This window comes from Suillus bovinus, assembly GCF_016758785.1.
Source record: "Suillus bovinus strain UH-Sbo-P2 chromosome Unknown EDB93scaffold_7, whole genome shotgun sequence".
In the NCBI taxonomy this organism is placed as follows: Eukaryota; Fungi; Basidiomycota; class Agaricomycetes; order Boletales; family Suillaceae; genus Suillus; species Suillus bovinus.
The window spans coordinates 83896-99880 of NW_024542063.1; the positions used below are offsets into that span (position 1 = coordinate 83896).

The 15985-nt window shown below is 48.8% G+C and overlaps 5 protein-coding genes across 5 annotated transcripts; all 5 read left to right on the plus strand.

Moving 5' to 3' along the window:
• Positions 1-804: 804 nt before the first annotated feature.
• On the plus strand, positions 805-2943 carry EDB93DRAFT_1238471 (3-oxoacid CoA-transferase; the record flags this gene model as incomplete). The annotated part of the gene is made up of 11 exons (XM_041451540.1): positions 805-994; positions 1051-1074; positions 1132-1221; positions 1273-1327; positions 1382-1708; positions 1772-1832; positions 1882-2246; positions 2298-2356; positions 2408-2466; positions 2530-2593; positions 2654-2943. 11 exons carry the CDS (start codon positions 805-807, stop codon positions 2941-2943), a joined length of 1584 nt encoding a protein of 527 aa, XP_041311334.1.
• A 65-nt stretch (positions 2944-3008) lies between these two features.
• On the plus strand, positions 3009-5630 carry EDB93DRAFT_801445 (3-oxoacid CoA-transferase). Its single transcript, XM_041457528.1, has 10 exons — positions 3009-3590; positions 3647-3670; positions 3725-3814; positions 3873-3927; positions 3976-4363; positions 4413-4768; positions 4825-4883; positions 4937-4995; positions 5051-5114; positions 5165-5630. Exons 1-10 carry the CDS (start codon positions 3392-3394, stop codon positions 5452-5454), a joined length of 1584 nt encoding a protein of 527 aa, XP_041311335.1. The 5' UTR covers positions 3009-3391; the 3' UTR covers positions 5455-5630.
• An 18-nt stretch (positions 5631-5648) lies between these two features.
• Positions 5649-8212, plus strand: EDB93DRAFT_1220607 (uncharacterized protein). The gene is made up of 3 exons (XM_041451142.1): positions 5649-6036; positions 6093-6993; positions 7047-8212. Exons 1-3 carry the CDS (start codon positions 5807-5809, stop codon positions 7860-7862), a joined length of 1947 nt encoding a protein of 648 aa, XP_041311336.1. The 5' UTR covers positions 5649-5806; the 3' UTR covers positions 7863-8212.
• A 28-nt stretch (positions 8213-8240) lies between these two features.
• EDB93DRAFT_1123628 (Aldehyde/histidinol dehydrogenase) lies at positions 8241-11162 on the plus strand. Its single transcript, XM_041448649.1, is given in 11 exon segments — positions 8241-8503; positions 8561-8894; positions 8946-9128; positions 9180-9337; positions 9385-9480; positions 9532-9656; positions 9710-10056; positions 10114-10294; positions 10310-10312; positions 10401-10580; positions 10643-11162. 11 exon segments carry the CDS (start codon positions 8309-8311, stop codon positions 10734-10736), a joined length of 1896 nt encoding a protein of 631 aa, XP_041311337.1. The 5' UTR covers positions 8241-8308; the 3' UTR covers positions 10737-11162.
• A 109-nt stretch (positions 11163-11271) lies between these two features.
• On the plus strand, positions 11272-15616 carry EDB93DRAFT_801986 (sterol-sensing domain of SREBP cleavage-activation-domain-containing protein). The gene is made up of 6 exons (XM_041457529.1): positions 11272-11592; positions 11647-12409; positions 12460-12686; positions 12735-13041; positions 13096-13257; positions 13310-15616. The coding sequence occupies exons 1-6, from the start codon at positions 11498-11500 to the stop codon at positions 15494-15496; spliced, it is 3741 nt and encodes a 1246-aa protein (XP_041311338.1). The 5' UTR covers positions 11272-11497; the 3' UTR covers positions 15497-15616.
• Positions 15617-15985: the final 369 nt, after the last annotated feature.

Genomic DNA, 15985 nt, shown 5'->3' on the forward strand with positions numbered 1-15985 from the left:
TGCTGCTCACCGGACCACCGCAAGCAGTCCAACCCCTTGGCAGGAACATTATGTTACTGTAACATGTCTTGCCTATAATCGAATGAAGCAACTGCATGCTGCGGCTGGGTTTCGACAACGGGCAGAGACACGTCGGAGTACGCAGGGGAGCGGGCTCAAGTCTGAGATTTGTTATACTCTCCTGACATTCGGTCATTCGGGTTGAAGTTTATGGCATGGATGTCTATTGACTGTAATTGACATATCGTGAAGTGGGGCCAGGAAAGCGATGCAGAAGTCCAGAGAAGCATACGGAGGGAGAGTAGAGATTATCTCATTGAAGCGCCGAATTGTTGTTCAGCGTCGATCCGGAAGACGAAAACTATGGCAATGAGTACGAATTTATGCTGCGTGGTTTGGTTATAAAAGTTCGAAACTTTACGCCGACCTAGGCTATAGCGAGCAGAGCATGAGATGGCACGGAAGAGGATCGTCTTAGAGATAGTAGCGATGAGCTGGTCGCCCTTCATTTCGTCAAGAAGTTGAGCAACCTCTTTGCGGCGGTGTACATCTTCAGCTGTGGGAGTCGTCTTTTCTTTTTCTTCTCCTTGTAGACTGCTGGTATGTGCCTTGTACTGAGCTTTGGTGTGCTTAGCTGGTTGTACGGAGATTGATGGATTTGCAGTAAGCCAGTAGAATGTTTCAGGTCAATATTTGTCGTTCTCGCGATATATCGGAAGTTAGCACCGACGCAGCGGATGGGACGTTTCGGAGCTCACCTCCGAAATATCAATGTTATAAGTTTCAACTCGGAAAAATTGAAAAATGAGTCCAATGCTGGCCACATACGCCTCGCGAGCGACGCTCGTCCCAGTCCTTTTCAAACCCCGTGCGACCATCTTCCTCAGAGGAAGATGGTCTAGTACCGTCGCGCTCCAAAAGAGGTCGAAGGTGTGGGAATCTCCTGATGAGGCAGTTAAAGATGTGAAATCAGGAGATGTTCTTCTGTGTGGCGGTAAGTATCGTAACTTTTCGTTTTTATACCAAATGTAATATACCATCGGCATTCAGGTTTCGGTTTGGCTGGTGTGCCAGGTGAGTCTCGATAGAGGCTGGATCTTGAGCGGTGTAACTCAGCTAGGATACTACAAGACACACTTCTTTCTGCCTTGGCCAAGCGCAAGGACGTTACAAAGCTAACAGGAGTTTCCAACAATGCTGGCGCAGGCGACTCTGGACTTGGTTTGTTTTCCACAACTGTCCATCGTCTGTGAACCTCATGAATATCCATAGGAAAATTGTTCAACACCAAGCAGATTGATAAGGTCGTCGCTTCATACCCTGGAGGGTGAGTGATGCATTTTGTTGAGGCTGGCACGAGATAAATTATCTATCTGTTCAGAAATAAGGCTTTCGAGGCTCTATATCTCAAGGGCGAGGTGTCTTTGGAGCTGTGTCCCCAAGGTACTCTCGTCGAACGTCTCCGTGCCCATGCAGCTGGTATCCCGGCCTTCTTTACTCCTACGGGAGCATCAACAGCAGTAGAAGATGGTTCTATCCCAACACGGTACAACGAAGGAGGATTTGCCAATGGAGTCAAGATACCAGGTATTAAGAAAGAATCGCGAGAATTCGGAGGTCGCAAGTATATCATGGAACCGGCCATTGCTGGTGATGTCGCTTTCGTTCGTGCGTGGAAAGTTGATGAGGCTGGCAACTGCGTTTTCCGGTGAGGAAGGCCATTTGTTTTGTACGTTTACGTCAGCGCCGAACGTGTCCACGACTTGGGTAGGTATACCCAACAGAATTTTAGCACGGTCATGGCGAAGAATGCCAAACTTACGATAGTGGAGGTGAGTAAATCACAGTATTTTGGTGAGAAAGTTGATGCATTCTTTGTAGGCGGACCAAATCGTCCCTACTGGTTCTCTTTCACCAAACGCCATCCACGTCCCTGGCATCTATGTCGACCGGATCGTTCAGTCTACTGCACCAAAGCAAATAGAGCATATCAAGCTTGCGCCAAGCCCATCATCTTCTGCTGAACAGTCCACTCTGAGTGCTGAGAAAGAATTCGCACAGAAGATGCGTCATCGTACTGCTAAGCGCGCTGCCAAAGAGCTCAAGGATGGATTCTACGTAAACCTCGGTATTGGCATACCTACTCTCATTCCCGCGTACCTCGAACCCGGTGTGCGTGTTTGGTTGCAAAGCGAGAATGGTATTCTCGGCATGGGGCCATATCCTACGGCAGAGCAAGTGGATCCGTAAGTTGCGCCGCCAGGGTGTGTTTCCTCATACTTAGCATCTATTTCCAGGGATCTCATCAATGCCGGCAAGGAGACTGTGACCTTGCTGCCAGGTGCCTCTGTTTTTGGTATGTTTGTCGCTTGATTCAACTTTAATTGCTAACTTACACTGTGAGCAGATTCAAGTGAATCATTTGCTATGATCCGCGGTGGTCATGTCGATCTCTCCATTCTCGGTGTGAGGATTTTTGTGTACTCGCTGACTTTCTGGATGGTCTCACTATTCTGGTTTCTCTCATAGGCTATGCAAGTCTCGCAAGCAGGCGACATCGCTAATTTCATGATTCCCGGAAAACTGGTCAAAGGTTTGTGATTCAGACAAGGTTTTTTCAATACAGCATTCTCACCGCCGATCACATTGTTAGGTATCGGAGGAGCTATGGACCTGGTATCCAACCCAGACCAGACAAAGGTTATAGTTGTGATGGAGCACTGTGCAAAGGACGGCAGTCCTAAAATTTTGAAGGAATGCACTCTTCCGCTCACGGGTGCCCGTACTGTCAGTCAAATTATTACGGAGTTGGCCGTTTTCGACGTCGACAGGAAAAATGGTTACCTCGAGCTTGTTGAACTCCAGGAAGGCGTAACACTCGAAGAAGTCAGGGCGAAGACTGGCTGCGATTTCAAGGTACGGAGCGATCTGAGCAAGCTTTGATCGTTCTCGGGTTTCAAGGTTATTATCATCGAGAAAACACTATTACCATCGTTTCCTTACAAAAATTGTTATTGTACCACCTAAAGACTTGGGCGAGTTTAATAGCTGTCGCCCAGCTAACATTACCTCGTATAGGACATGACGATCGAAGCAAAAAAGGGTTCTGAAAATTGGGCCAAATTCAGAATTTCGGAATATGATGCCGACTCAGCTGATTAGACTTTAATCAGGAACCGTCAATTTGTTTCACCATGATGGGACGGACGTCGGAAATACATGCTACCGAGGCTGCCCGCATATGGGGGCTTTGCGACTGTCCATTGGCTCGACAGGCGGAGTACCGACGCGTCGGGACAGAGATTCAACTCGTGACATGGATGGCATTCACCCGGTCAACCACGACCAAATTCCTCTAATTCTCTGACCTGGGACCTGAAGTTTGGCACCTATGGGTCCTGCTCTCCTCCATCCTACGCATAGTACGCAAATTTTTCGACGATGCAAGGGTCTACCATCTTCCCGGTTGTACTATATAAGACATTATGCGACGCAGCCTGAGTCTGCTGCAGTCCAGCGGAAGAAAGTATGGGCATCTGCAGATGTTGCTGTGCAAGATGTGAAGTCTGGGGACATTGTACTGAGCGGAGGTATGTCTGTATCATTGCAGTTTGACTGGAGTTGATGTGATTTCATTCGATGGCAGGGTTCGGCTTATGTGGTACTCCTGGTAAGTTCATCGCCCACCAGTTCCAAAGAAGGATGTTTTATAATCGCCCCACAGAAACTTTGCTCACTGCTCTTTCACGGCGACACGACGTGCACAGTTTGACTGCTGTGTCCAACAATGCTGGTTCAAGTGATTTGGGTCTAGGTAAGTGGTTCGTTTTTCTGCATCAAGTAGTGGTATCTCACCGATTCTGATGGACTAGTCAAACTAATGAAAAGCGGGCAACTTGACAAGCTCATAATATCATACCTTGGCGGGTATGTGCTATTTCTGCATATGGGTTCATGTGCTCATCACTCGCTCAGAAACAAATACCTTGAGCGAATGTATCTTGATGGAAAGATGTCCCTCGAATTGGTTCCGCAAGGTACCCTCGTCGAACGGATGCGTGCGCACGGCGCAGGCATTCCCGCCTTCTTCACACCCACAGGTGCTTCCACGACCGTCGAAACTGGCGGTATTCCCATCAGATTTAAAGCAGGCGGTTTCAAAGAAGGAATCTTGATACCGGGAAACAAAAAGGAATACAGAGAATTCAATGGAAAACGGTACATTATGGAGCCTGCCATCGCCGGCGACGTCGCGTTCATCCACGCATGGAAGGCAGACGAGGCGGGCAACCTCATGTTCCGACATGTCGCAAACAATTACAATAACGCCATGGCAAGGAATGCGCAGTTAGTTATCGCTGAGGTAAGGATGATGCGGTAACTATTTGGCACGAAGCTTATCGCGCTTCTAGGCAGAGGAGATTGTCCCCATTGGCTCATTGCCACCAAATGCAATTCACGTCCCAGGAATATTTGTTGACCGTGTTGTGCAGGCCACTGAGCCAAAAGGTTTTGATATAATTACCACTGCTCCACCACCCGGAACTACTGGTGGTTCCTCACCTGAGGAGCTCCTCGAAAAGAGCACACGGCGCAGAATAGCAAAGCGCGCAGCACAGGAGCTCAGAGATGGCTTTTACGTGAACCTTGGTGTCGGCATTCCCACCCTCGTCACAGAGTATCTCAGACCGGGCGTCAAGATCTGGCTACAAAGTGAGAACGGCATCCTGGGAATGGGTCCGTTCCCCACCGAGGATCAGGTCGATCCGTGGGTATCGTTGGTTATGTGCTCCAATGAAATCAGTGCTGATGGTAAGCTAACAGGGACATCACGAATGCTGGAAAGGAGACGGTCACTTTGCTGCCGGGCGCTTCGATCTTTGGTGAGTGATGTCATCGCATGAGTGGTAGGCGCGTGTTAACGTGCTCCACATAGATTCGACTGATTCATTTGGTATGATCCGGGGTGGTCACATGGACGTCGCCATCCTTGGCGTATGTTTCATTTTGGTTGGTTGTGGGAACTTTTTTATGATAAGCATTTTTTTAGGCCATGCAAGTATCGCAAGCTGGCGATATCGCAAATTTCATGATTCCAGGCAAGCTTGTGAAGGGCATGTGATTTAGCATCATATCCGTACCTAGACTCATGCGACACCTGCAGGGATTGGCGGAGCCATGGACCTGGTGTCAAATCCTGATAAGACGAAGGTCATTGTGGCCATGGAACACTGTGCAAAAGATGGAGGTCCAAAAATCATGCAGGATTGCTCGTTGCCACTGACTGGTGCACGGGCGGTCAGCCAGATTATTACCGAACTTGCTGTGTTCAACGTTGACAGGTCTGGCGGCATCCTGACGCTCATGGAAGTGGCCAAGGGTGTGACGGTGGAGGAGGTACAAGCGAAAACGGCCTGTGACTTCAAGGTCTCTGACAACCTTGGGCAGATGTAAGTTCGTATTGATGGTATATGATAGGCTTGCACTTTCGATGTCTGATATGATACAATCACACATTAATTCCGTTCTCCACGGGCATTCCAAGCGAGCGCCTTGGGTACATGTACGGTTGAAATTTTTTACATATATTTGGGATGATTACTGTATTAAAACAATTATATGTAAGAGGCCGTCGCTTCGCATTGCGCAGTAAAAACATCAATGTGGCACATTACTTACACATAGGACAGAAATAGACGCGAAAATCTATTTCCCAATTGCGAGGGTTAGCAACTGTCTTATAACAAACACCACTTGGCACTTGGGTTGACTTGCGGACTGTGTGTCTTGGCGACGACGACGAACAATGAATTGGTTCGCTTCACTGTTCTCGACTGACCGTAAACAATCTGTACGACGAGGACAAGCCATGTCGACAACACAAGAGGCCTTCTCACTCCCAACTTCGTCATCGGGTCATGGGCGACATCCAGACGCTTTCAACCCAGCGGCTCTTCAGACACCAGGACAACTCAGTCCAACATATACATATCCACCGCAATCCCCAATTTCTGCATACAGTTATGTACCGACTCCGTTCGTCCATTCTTACTTTGTTTTCAATGCAATTACTGACCCCCGTTAACCTCCAGCTCTCGCTCACGACCAACTTCACTTCTTCCTCTTCATCACACGCCCTTTGCAGACTCAATAACCCCACCACCGCCTTACCCTCCATTAGAACATACCTGGAATCGCCTAAAACTATGGTTGGCTCGTGAATACCCAGAACTAGGCGATACTCTCAACTACGGAATCCTTCCACAGGACCTCGCACAAATTGAGATGCAATTTGGTTTTGCACTGCCGCAGGCGGTAAGGGAGTCGTATCTTGTCGTAGACGGACAAGAAGCAGAATCATCAGCGGGGTGCTCAGATGGCCTCTTCTTTGGCCTCTCGTTACTCCCTCTCGAAGCTGTCCTTGAGGAATGGCGGTTTTGGCGCGAAGTCGATGATGACCCTCAGACGGGAAGTAATCCACGTCTGCGCGATATCATGCGGTCTATACCTGACGGCTATGTGCGGAAAGAGTACTCGCAGCGTGGTTGGATCCCACTCGTCGTAGATAAGGCAGGCAACTATATCGGCATCGACCTCAACCCTGACAAGAGTGGCACCGTGGGCCAGGTAATCGTCTTCGGACGCGAATTTGACACAAAGATAGTGCTTTGGCATGGGGACGGACCTGGTGGGTGGGCGCGGTGGCTCGCAAATTTCGTCGATGAACTAGAGAGTGGCGAGGGCTTTGAGCTGGGACAGGGAGGAGAGAGCGAAGGCAGTGAGGATGACTTAGGGTATGAGGCATACTTCTTTGATGGCAGCGGGCGGGGGCAAGGCGATGGTGGTGGGGAGGCCGGATCGGGGGGACTGCGACTCACCGGAGAGTATAGAGGGTTGAATCCAATGGAGGCGTGGGCTGACCGAAGCGTTAAGAAATGGTATGAATCAGGTTTGATTCATGGTTCTTCGTCGCTGGATGAGAAAAAGGGCAAGGTACCCATCATTGCTCTTATTGGTAAAGTCTACAGTTAACATATTGATTATAGGCACGAGAGAGACATGGTCTCGGCGTTTTGAACCTCGTTGACTCCGATGCAATCGTTCCTATACCCGTTTTTACGGACTTGAAGCTCACAGAAGAAACTACCAATGTTATACCACAGCCACCCTTTCCCGCTATCTCCACCACTAAACCCCCAGCTCCGTTGCCCGTAGACTTACCGACTGTCAACGATGTCGTCCCTCTCCCCTCACCGCCAGATTCACAACGCTCGTCTAACGAGGACCTCGAAGCGGGCCGTGGCCTCGGCATGCGGGCAATACCAACAGACGTGGTAATCGTTAGAGTTCCTCCTAGACATTCTCCTCCTGCAAAAATGGAGACTCTTGTCGAACAGGTCACTTCCACGGCAGATGGCGTGCATATAGAGACGCCAATCCCTTCGGTGGAAAACGTCACTGACCTCCTTGCTGACTCTGCTCCTGTCATGGATGCAGTTCCACTGCAACCCTCGACCCCCACTAATGCAGTGGTAGAACTAGAGGCTTCTGGATTATCAGAGTCCATTGTTACCTCGCGGCGTTCGCAAGAGGATGCTCAAGAACCTGGCACGACCATCCGGTTAGTCGGCGGTGGAGGCTCCTCTGGTATTGCAAATACCAATCCCACAGACGAGACTGTTTCCGACCCAGTAGCAGATGTTATGTCTGTGAATTCTTCAGGACCTGGCGACTCTCCCTCGAAGAAAGCAAAAACCCATGAGAAGAGCAAGTCGAGCCTGTCATCGCTGAAGAAGATTGCTAACATTGGCGAGGGCAAGCGGAAAAAGGACTCCAGCAGTAACATCAAAGAACCGATATGACCGCCACGCGACTTACATACCACGGATTCGCATTTTTGACTTGTTTGACGGACATGGTTTGTTTAATGCTTATGTTCACGACAGCTGCGCAAGTGTGTTGTTTGAGTTCTATTACTACCCTTCCGTTACTACTTCTACCCTGACTTTTACTCCTTACACATCCGCTCGTTGCGTTGCATTGCAATTTTTGTCTGATATACCCATACGTAAATACAAATCATTATCAGCGTTGCTCTGTGATTTCAGCTAATGTAATTTTCCTTGAGACCTATACAATGTTAAGCTGGTCGGGTAGTACACAATAGTATCTATAAATATCTAACATAATATAATAGGCCCGACATCACGTGTTGAGATGGAGGATCTGCCTTTTTTGTGGCTTTATATTTTGAACGTGTTGGTTTGAGTTTTGAATTCTTCTTGGTTCTGCGCTGATCGTCGCAGAAATGCACTCGCTTTTTTATGTCTTATTCCATCCGCTAAACACGCTCAACTTATGGCTTGAAGGCGATCCAAATGCTAGCATCGTCGATGTATTATACCTCTTCACCACGTTTTCAGCATTCGGCATATGGTTGGTGTTTGACAGGTACCAGAAAGCGGTCAACAGCGCAGTACCTTTCCGCCATCCTGCTCCAGAGGTGTGTCTCTTTCATATTTCTCCCACGGAAGATAAAATTCACTCCCCTTGTTGACAGGCAGCAAACCCAAGCTGGCGCTCTCATGTGATACCTAATGCCAACCTCCGCTCGCATCTCCAGATGCCCGACCTCCTTCCTCTCCAATTTGGAGGAGGTGGACGCGAATATATCACGTGTTTTGACCCCGCCAACAACCTGCACCTCACTTCCGCTCTCGCGGATGATGCACGGACAATCGAGGCCAAGATCAAACGCGCGAAAAATGCCCAGGTTAAGTGGTGCGAGACGTCATTTGGTGAGCGGAGGCGCGTCATGCGCAGCTTACTGAAGTGGCTCGTGGAAAACCAGGAGTCATGTGCGCGGGTCGCGTGCCGTGACTCAGGAAAGACGAGTGAGTTGTTTTGCTTTCATTTTCTGCCATTATCGAAGTGATTCCTTGTAGTGATCGACGCGGCTTTGGGCGAGATATTGTCAACGTGCTCAAAGCTGGAGTGGTTGATCAATCATGGGGAACGCGCTCTACGAACGGAAACGAGATATTCGAATCTGATGATGAGTTACAAGAAGTCACAGGTCATTTACGAGCCTAAGGGTGTGGTGGCTGCTATCGTATCGTGGAACTACCGTTGGTGTTTCTTTAGTAACGTGATTGATAAAGCGGCTGATCTGATTGTAGCTCTTCATAATGCCTGGTCACCAATCATCGCATCTATCTTTGCCGGAAACGCTATCGTACTCAAGGCATCCGAACATGTTATTTGGTCTACGGAATGGTTTGTTGGCGCTATTCACAAATGCTTGGAGGTTCTCGGATATGACGCTGATATCGTGCAGGTACGGTTAGGTTTGATTTTTGTACCACGATATTAACCAAATTTCAGACTGTCTGCTGTTGGCCTGATCAGGCTGAGGCCTTGACCAAGTCGCCTCTTATTAAGCATATCACTTTTATTGGTTCAGAGGAAGTCGGAAGAAAGGTGAATAGAACGTTGGAGCGTCTATTTGTAATGTTTTTAAATTCTCCGTAGGTCGCCATGGCTGCCACTGAACACCTGACACCCGTTGCTCTCGAGCTTGGCGGAAAGGACCCTGCTATTATTTTACCGGACACGGACCTGCAGAAATGGTCTAGTATTTGGATGCGTGGTATATTGTGAGCTTTGCGCTTGCTTACTCGATATGTTCCCAAACTAATTGACGTGCCAGCCAAAATTCGGGTCAGAATTGCATCGGTATTGAGCGTCTCATTGTGCACTCGGAACAATACGATGAATTATATGATATCCTGAAGGACCGCGTCGCCAAGCTGCGCTTTGGGTCTGTGATGGCGCCTACTCGCGAGGGCTACATCAACACTGTGGATTGTGGTTCTATGATCAGCAACGACAGGTTTAACGTACTCGAGGAGTTGATATTCCAGGCGCAGGGTGATGGCGCAGGAGTCGATGTCGGCGGGAAGGAGCTCCTACATACGTCGTGCGAGGGGAAATCATTCTTTCAGGCAACGGTGGTGGGTGATGTCAAGCCCAATTCGAGAATTGCACAGGTGGAATGTAAGTATCGTTGTGCTATATATTTCGAGTTGCCGATGTTGATGTTTATCCATGAAGTGTTCGCTCCAATTGCGCTGCTCATTCGATATGACGATATTGATGAAGCAATCACTATCGCAAATGGAACGCGGTACGGACTTGGCGCTAGCGTCTTTGGACCTCATCAGGACCTGTGTATTGAAGTTGCAAAGGAGCTTCATTGTGGCATGGTATCTATCAATGATTTCGGGGTGTACTATGTGAGCCATTTTTGTCTCGATGCTAATTTGCTCCAATACTGATGTTACTTTTAGCTCAAGTAAGCAGTATGTTTATATCCAGAATTTGGTCACTAATTTCCCCCACAGCCAAGACCTGCCATTTGGAGGTACTAAAGCCAGTGGATATGGACGGTTCGGTGGCGCTGAAGGACTTCGTGCACTTACGAACCCTAAAGCACTTGTCACTGACCGCTGGCCGTCGTTTGCGCAAACCAGTATACCCAAAGTGCTGGACTATCCTATACGCTCACTCGTGCGGAGCTGGTACGTCCCTTCTTTCCTATGGTTTCCGTTATCTCTTTGTTCTAATCGGTGTTGTGTGACAGGGACTTCGTTCATGGTCTGACTATGCTGCTATACGCTGATGGATATCGCGCGCGGTTTAATGGGTTGTTGCAACTTACGAAAGCTAGCCGATGATCTGTGAGGGTATTGCTTGAGGACGCCCCATATACCAGGCACTGAATTGTATTTTTTGGAGGGTAGCAGTCTACTTGATTTATGGGCCTGACTCCGTAAGAGAGTCCCACCCGCAGCTTGCATTGCTGTCTAATACTGATATGTCTGGTCACTGCGGTGACCTTGGGGCTTCGCGCGATTGATGCCGCAGTTTTACTCGTCCAGTCAACCCGATATCGCATCCCATGATAATGTTGCAGCCGAATCTATTATACGAATCTGATGGATCTTATTCTAAAACGTTATAGTTCTTCATGCACGTGAGTCTCGACCCGTGCTCTGTATGTGCCCTTTGGTCTTCCAACTGGTCTCTCTGCCCGTAAGAGTATTGCGTGAACGTTTCAAACAACTTGGATTGGTGAGAAGTGTAACTGTAGCAGCGGCAGGGTTTACGCAAAACATTATGACAATTTACATAATAATCAGGCAGCTGTGTGATGCGGAGTAGTCAACTTTTTCATTTACAAATTACATCCGAGACCAATTGAGTACTATTGCTACCTTGACCCGTCAAGTACAGTAACGTCGCTACTTCTACAAAACCTCCAGATTCTAGCTACCAGTATTAGTCGTATATAACACCCTACTTTCACTCATTTTCAAGTTTACCGCACTCCTGGAAACGAACAGGTAACGAATCATCCCGAAACCGGTGTCAAGGCGCGGCCTGTCAGGTGCAACTGACGGTGCTCGGTTCAAAAACTCCTTCATAATCGCCTTCGATGGTTCGCCAGCAGACGCATTTCTTTTCATTCGGACCTTCATTTATGCAAAGAATGCGAACTCTTGCAGACCTTGCACTAAGGCGATTCGGAATGTGCGTACTTTCTCCAATCATTTTGGCTTCGAGTTTGACGCCGATGGAATCAAGACATTGTGCAACACACCAAGTTCGTCTCATCCTTATCTCGGCGATTGTCATCACATCCTTGTCCTACCCTGCACTTGCCATATACTGGTCGACCCCATCTTACTCGCGCTTTGATTCTACATCGAATGCACTCGATTCTTTCCTCGCTGCCCATGCGGTATATGATGGCTACACACAAAGTGACATACTTCAACTTTGGGATGAAAATGCCAACCTTCAAGTACGAGACGACTTCCTCACACGAGCACGCTGCGGAAGTGACCGTACACTTCGTGTTGAACGCATTCTCATCAATACAGCTGATGGAACAGAGGTGCTTTCCCTACAGCCTTTGCTTTACACCCTTCAACTAGAAGGACGGATCCTCCAAGGACTTCTGAATCATGGAGTCCCTTGCAACAACCTGAACTCGCGTCACTGTTTTGTTATCAGTCCTCTTTCCTTTTGGGAGCACGATGAGGAACGTTTGCGTAGTGATAGGAACATCTCCCTGACAGCTACTCGTTCTAAAGGCGTCACAGTTGCGGGTATGCATGTAACACCGCCGATGGTCCTTGCAGGTCGCGATTCCACACAACATAGTTCTGATACCCCTGACTCTGCAATGTTCCTGGCACTTACCTATATATTCCCTGAGACGGATTGTTTGAGCAGTGCCGGCCATGATCTATGGCTACAAATTATCAAGAACTCGACACAAGAGAGCCCAGAAAGTGCGCAAATGTTTGCGGTGACTTCGGAACCGAAGCTAATCGCGCTGGAGGTGTGTGCATTACTATTCGTGGCTCGTGTGCATATTCTCAATGTCTGTAGTACAACCATAGCTTATCCGTGACCACGGGAACTTCATCTATTTCAACATTCTTATACCTTGCGTATGGTGCATTTTTTGCATATGTCTCGTGGTCGATGAAGCGCATGAACGGTGTGCACACCCGTATCGGTCTCACTTTCACGGCACTCGTTGAGATTGCGGCAAGTACAATCACCAGTCTGAGCGTATGCGCATTGCTACGATTTAAAGTGACCATGGTTCCCTGGTAACGTTTCATATCTTGTATCGTTACACAAGCGCTTACCATAAACAGGAGTCTTCTTCCTATCGTTATCGTCTTCGTTGGTGCAGAAAATATGTTTAATCTCGTGGATGCGGTGACCCGCACATCTATCACACTCCCTGTCAAAGAGCGCATCGCTGAGGGTCTGAGCCGTGCTGGAACCTCTAATACACTCAAAGTCGTATCATATAACTCCATCCTGGGCGTTATTGCCTTTTCCTCTGCTGGTGCAATTAGGCAATTTTGCACCTTTGCTGTGGTGGTCCTCGTTGCACATTGGTTCCTTGCGCATACATTCTTCTTGGCGGTACTTAGTATTGATATACAAAGGCTGGAGGTAAGTTCACCTGAACTTGTATACGCGGGTCGGTGCTGAAGTAGATGGGTTCAGCTTAATCAATTGCTGAGACAAGACCCGAGCATAGCACCCGCTGCGTCTGCTTCGACTCGTGACACCTCACTAGAGAAAAATACGTCTAATTGGCAACGAGCCACGCTCAATGCAAAAGAATCACTCAAAGGCCGTGCATTGACAAATATTAGCCTGTTACTGGTATGTATATGAGTTGGAGCTTAATGTGTACATGTGCTCATGGCCTTTCTAGCTCCTTGCAATCACTGCAACACTGTATGTTATGACAAGACCTGCTACTCGTGAGAACGAGGCAGGATTCATCATTCCTTCCACCGTTCAGCAACGTATACAAGCAGCTCACCGTCGCCCAGATTCGCAAGATCCTGCCTGGCATATTTGGAAGACGCTCAATCCTGATGAAGAGCCACTAGTTCATCTCCGTCTTGAAGTCCCGACCATTGTCGCGATTCAATCTGAGACATGGGAAGAACATGATTATAAGCATTCCCCTATGCCTGCGCGTCGCACCAACCTCGTTTTCTGGCTCTTTGAGTTCGTCATCCTGCCAATTAGCGTGACGATTGCCACGCTTTATGGACTGCTACTATACCTGCTGAAAGATGCCGAGCTACTCGAGGCACAGCGGAATCGTGCAGAGGCTGATGCACCATCCCCCAGGGGTGAAAAGCCACTGAACGGAGAAGCCTCTTTCAAGACACTACCGCGCGCTTTCCCGACCGATGTCGAGCTGCTTGCATCAAGCAAAGACGGCGAAGTGATAGCTGCAGTTGGATTGCAGAATGAACTCAGCATATGGCACTTCAATGATCCGAATCCTGTCCTCATCGATACAAGTGACGTTTTGCTTAGTACAGGCGGCACATCATTTTCGCAGGAGGGAATAGCTGCAATCGCCTTAGATGACGCAGGAGAGTATTGTGCTATAGGGACAACGCATGGTACGATTGGGATATGGTTCATGGCGGGGAGGAGCGCAAGACCATATGCGACCCTTGCGCCGCCCTCGATCCCAGCAGGAATTAGGGAAATGCATTTCGCGCCACCGCTCCAATCAGTGTTGAAGCAGAAGAACGGGCCGCAATCTCGCCCGTGTACACCTCCGCCAGGTCCTCCTCAGCCAGAGCCCCTCATTGTCGTGTATGAGAATGGAGTCATTGCTCAATGGGTCATAGACGACCACACGTCGGTATCATTCATCTCTCCAATGTCGTCTGAGCCCATCTTGCAGAGCCGCCTTCTACGTGTACGCTCAGATGACCGGATATTGGCGGCATTCGTGTTGGCAGATGGGTCTCTGGAGCTACTCGGCGTATGTGAAGCTCGTAGTGCTGTGCCAATCCGCTGTGCGCTGCAATCAGGCAATCCAACAGACCGTGTCAGCAAGGTGGATGCGTGTAAAGTCAGGTTAGATGGCAGGGATCATATAATTATTGGCATCGTTTCAGAAGCTGGCGTTATTTCCTTATGGGACGCTGGGTCTTCTGAATGTATCCTCATCCTGGAGGAGAATCATGGCGCTATCGACCAACTGCGGATATCAAACTCTCGTGTCATGAATTGCCAGTTCTGTGGCGAACCGCCCATGGACAGCTTTATGGTCTCTGTCTCAATTGGGCATCATGTAATATTCTATAAAGTTTACATCACATCGCAGGGAAGGAGATGTACGTGTCCTCAAAACAATCCACAACAGTCGGCCATCCTGGAGCTGGCTACGGGCCGGCGCTCACGGAGTAGCAGCATAGCCTCAACTATAGGGCCATCCTCGGTGACATCCACACGGAGGTTATCCTCTGCTAGCACCGCCTCTGCACCAGACACCTCAGCATTTCCTGTTTCTGGCCATGGGATTCTATCCCGCAGAGCCTCAGAAAAGGGACTCCGTCGCCTCTCGGAGAGCTACGTCCTACCCTATCTACCAGATGAGGATGACGAAGGATATTCCATCCCCATCGACCCACCAATAGTATCACGTCCATCAACGTGGTCCAACGTCGCCGTTCTAAGAGCGGGCGAGGCAGGGTGCGAGCGGGGGGGCTGGGATATTTCAGGTGAAAAAATAATAGGCGTTCGTCGCATATCCCGGGCGCACACAAAAGGCTCACTCCAGCTTTCACTTTCATCGACATCGCGTGGACTGACATCCGCGGTTCTGGACCGGTGGGAGGTCTGGTTGTTCGATACTGGTGTCTCAAAGACACGAATTGCTGCTATGTCGAGCCTAACTGACGAACTCCCTCTTTGTGTCCGTCGGTCCTTCCTCCCTTCGATGTACCTCAGTCAGCCACCCTCACCGACTGCGATGGCAGAAGAGTACCCCCGCATTCCATTCACGAGAGTGTCACCCTTCCTTGCGATCCGTGGAGTTGCGATGGCAGGCTTTGGGAATACTGTTGGGCTCTTCCTTGTTTCATGATATTTATTGCATATGGATATCTTTACATGGTGCGTTTGTAGGGGATGTTCGCTATCGAGGTGCATTTTGTTTTATCTACCGTAGCTCTTGTTGTGATAGGATCCGGCTGGGTCTTGTATATTATTGTATTTGTTTGAATAATCATTCGCTGAATCAACGTCTGACAGGCAAACGCTCATCATGTTGAGTATTTTGCGGCACAAGAAGCTTGTGGACTGCGCAGCACTATCTTAATTTGTCTCAGGACGCCATGACTTCATTCGCAACGACCTGTAAGCTATCAATCTCGTTGGTAGTCGCCGGTATCAATGGATGTCGACCCAGTTTTAGCTTTGAAGGGAAACTCAAATGGACTCTTGCCTCAGTGATGTAGTATGTGTTAAATGCAACATATTGATTGTACATGTAAATAACATACCATACGAGCCAGATCATAACATGTCTCCCAGCCTGAATCTGCCATCAACTCGAATTGGGATGTTTTTCATG